The sequence below is a fragment of the Arachis duranensis genome, chromosome 6, assembly GCF_000817695.3.
Source record: "Arachis duranensis cultivar V14167 chromosome 6, aradu.V14167.gnm2.J7QH, whole genome shotgun sequence".
Taxonomy (NCBI): Eukaryota; Viridiplantae; Streptophyta; class Magnoliopsida; order Fabales; family Fabaceae; genus Arachis; species Arachis duranensis.
In genome coordinates, this window is record NC_029777.3 from 65725711 (window position 1) to 65729555 (window position 3845).

Sequence of the window (3845 nt, forward strand, 5' to 3'; positions counted from 1 at the left end):
TTATGTCTGTCCTGATATAGAGATATTAACGAAAAATATAATTTATTTTTTATTTTTTATTTTTCTTGTATTATTCTTGTTAATTTTTATAATTATATTTTTTATTATTATATTTTTTATTCAAATTATTTTAATAAAAAAATAAAAATAAATTAAATTTTTATAATTTATTCTAATTTATCACTAAATAGAATAAAAAATACAAAATTTTATGTTTCTATTTTTTTTTTATCTTATTCTCGATATCTTATTTTAATATATTCTCAGACGTTAGAAGCAAACGCAGTTGAACTTGAATATACCAAATTGGGCTTATTGGTGTATTACACAACTTCATCCGTCGTGTAAAAATTAATTAGCTTATTTTATTAAAACTAAACCAAACTTATAAATAAAGTACAATTTTGAGCTTCTAACGAAATAACAACTACTACTGTTAACAAGTTTACAAAGCTAGATCTCTTCACGAAGCAATAGAATTATTTACAGATGCTGTGCTTTGATCACAGAGCATTTGGTATTCGGTGTTCAGATTCCCATCCTCAATACCCGGTGATGCTGGAACAGGATCCTTCTCTCTGATTAAAAATAAAAACAGTAACAATATAATAATCAGCAACACTCTATTATTTTGATTGACAAAAACTCAAAAAGAAAAAAAGTTGGAAGAAGATTGATTTCACTGCATACATTAGAGAGTAAATGATGAGACCCACAACTGTAATCGCAAAAGAAACAAAGTACAGCCAATCCACCTGCAATTAAACGTCAACATTATTATGTCACATTGTATTTTTATGTTTGAGAAATAAACAAACCGTTGCATCAAAGATATAAAACCTTCAACTGATTTAGCATGTCACTTGCAACCAACAAATGGATTGATGGCCTAATTGGCTCATACTTTTTAGTACTACTCATCGAATTAGAGAACGTGGAAGTCATACTTCAAGAAATTACACTTTATTCTATAATAATAATGACAGGATAAATATTATGTATAAAAAAAACATCCTAACGTAGTACCTCTTGGTGATATAAGAAAACTCTGAAAACCACTGCCCACATATCAGAAGTTAGAACAGAAAGATTGAACATTGTTGCCCCACTCAACTGCACGGAGAAAAATTCCACTCAAAAAGATGTTCATCTGAATAATATAAGGATAAAGTAATATTCTGTTCCCAAGTTAAGTTTTAATTCATTCTCTAATATTTCAAATATCTCATTTTAATTCAAAAGAATTTTAAATAATATCAATATTGTTCCATCACTAAATTTAAGATAAACAATTAACATGATTAAATTTTTTAAAGTAAAAAAATTGGTAAAATCATAAAATAAAAAATTAATTATTCTTAAATTAAAATAGTAAAATTTACATTGATAAGAATTACAAATTTAATAATAATTAATGTTTTTACTTTATCATTTCGCAGATTATTTTACTTTAAAAGATTTAAATTCTATAAAAATGGGTAGATTGAAAAGATTGAGAACCCATAATGCTTCTAAAATGGTGATGGAAATGAGAAAGAGATTGGAGGGGATGATTTTTATTTCCCAATTTCCATTTTTCTTTCATTGTTACCTATTTTGCTTAACTGTAATGTTAAGCGTGACTTTCAGGCAGGAGAGTTAAGGTCCGTCTCACTCTTTTCAATAATGGTGGGACAATGTTAGAAGCAAAACTATATTCTATAATATAATGAAGCAAAACATAAATGCTAGTCCAAAATCAATAAGATGATACACAGTTTTGCAATAAGTATTGAATAATCCCTAGCTCAAAATGCAAATATGTCTTGTTCATTTGGAGAAAGGAGTAGTATGGTAAGATTAGCCCATTCAACGAAACAGACCTTTAAAACAAAAGGAGCAAGTGTGTAAAAGATGAGGCCACATGCAGCAAAGCCCGCAAAAGCAAGTACCTAATATAGGATAGAATACAAATTAAACGTTTACTATAAAGTTTAGACACACAGATATACGGTATTGCTGAAAAAGAAGAAACTAGAGTAAGGTTATTTGTGATGATGGAATGACACTTTAAATAAAAGTACCGAATTTTATTATTATAAAATTAAAATTCTTGATATTTGTCGTATTATTGATGGAACACAATATAACTAAGTGCTCCATAAACGTACAATTTCTTGATTCAACACATAGATAGAGACACACATGAAGAAATCAAGTTCTTCCATAATTTATCCAGTGAATTTTTATAATATATTTTCAAGTTGGACTTACTCACACAAGAATAAACTAACATTTTTACTAGAACTCACTACAACATTTTAGGTTTTATGCCATAGTTTTCTTAGTTTTTTTAATCAAATTTAAAAGCTATGACTTAAAAGTCTCTATATATGATCACTGTTTTTGATCCTAACCTAAAAAACTTATTGTTCATGGTTTATTTTATAATCATGACCATAAATGTTTATGATTACATTTTTGAAGGGTGACTCTTTGTTAATAAAATTATTTAAGGTTTTAGGTCATGCATTTTATTGTCATATTTAAAAACCGTGACTTGAAAGTATTTATAGTCATAAATTTTTAAAAATCGTAATTTAAAAAGATTTATAGTCACTGTTTTAAACTATGACTTAAAATAATTTATAGTCAAAGTTTTGAAACATCATTTAAAATAGTCCGTGTTTATGGTTTTGAAGCGTAACCGAAAGATTCTATGATCATGATAATTTTAATGAGTAACCTAAAAGAATATATGATCACCACTTTATATAACCGTGACTTTAAAGCATTCTATAGTTGTGGTTTTATAGTCACATTTTTAACCATGACCAAAAAGTATTTATGATTATAATTTTAAAGCGTGACCTAAAATGTCTATGTCACAGTTTTATAAAACTGTTACTTAAAAGTGTCTTTACTCAAGGTTTCAAAACATGCCCTAAAAGACTCTATACTTATAGTTTTATAAAGTCGTAACCTAAAAGGATCTATTATCATAGTTTTAAACTATGACTTAAATAATTAACTATTATAATTTGTAAACAAAATTCTGAGAACCAGATCTGTTAATGAATTAGTTGAGTGATTAGTTTAGAGATTTAATAGTCTAACCAATTTAAATAAAATTAAACTATTAAATGTAAAACTTTATTAGAGAAATCTTATCTATTTAAATTTTTATCTACCTATAAAAATTAAAAAAAAAATACTAATAAAAAATAGAAAAAATTTAAAGAGAAACAAAAGTGAGCTAATGATAATATGAAAAAATAAAAAAAATCTAAAAAATGCTAGTAGTTAGTTAATAAATATAAAGTGGTAAAAATAAATAAATATAAAAGTTTAACAATATATATAACGTGTTAAATTAACAAAATAAACAAAAATTATAAATAAATATTTAAAGGTTAATTTTTATTTTCATATTTAATATTTCTAAACAACAACAAAATCAAACAAATTAATTTATTAATTAAAAGCAATCACAAATTAAAAGACTAATAATAGCATGTTTTGAAAGGTAAAAATGATTTATTATCATTATTATTATTAGTATTATTATTAAAAGAGCCATTTTGAAACTATTAGGTGTTTTTATTATGAGGTAGACCAACAGAGTAGAAAGAACATTGAGAGGCTGAGAGCAACAAAGTAACTCTAAAAAATAATAAGTAAATACACAACATCTTAGCAGAATCTTAATTGAAAAGTTCAATTGAGCCCCTCACTAGAAGGTGTTTCTGAGACAGACGATCATTAAAAAAAGTTGAAAAAAGCAAAAGTGTAGATATAATAAATAATGCTGGTGGAAGATGCATTGTTTAAGCATTTAGAAAGAGTAATTGATAGAAAAAGTGATA

At 25.5% G+C, this 3845-nt stretch overlaps 1 protein-coding gene across 2 annotated transcripts in view; it reads right to left on the reverse strand.

Annotated features, from left to right (window-relative positions):
- Window positions 1-410: 410 nt before the first annotated feature.
- LOC107493734 (uncharacterized) overlaps window positions 411-3845 on the reverse strand; it is a 32897-nt gene continuing 29462 nt past the window's right edge. The window contains exons 8-11 of one of the 2 annotated variants that reach the window (XM_016114789.3): window positions 1863-1931; window positions 1027-1113; window positions 691-755; window positions 411-578 (exon numbers count right to left, since the gene is read on the reverse strand). In XM_016114789.3, coding sequence (XP_015970275.1) covers window positions 464-578; window positions 691-755; window positions 1027-1113; window positions 1863-1931 — 336 coding nt within the window. In that variant the 3' untranslated portion in view covers window positions 411-463. The remainder of the gene's footprint in view (window positions 579-690; window positions 756-1026; window positions 1114-1862; window positions 1932-3845) is intronic. The other variant, XM_016114791.3, reaches the window with a different exon arrangement.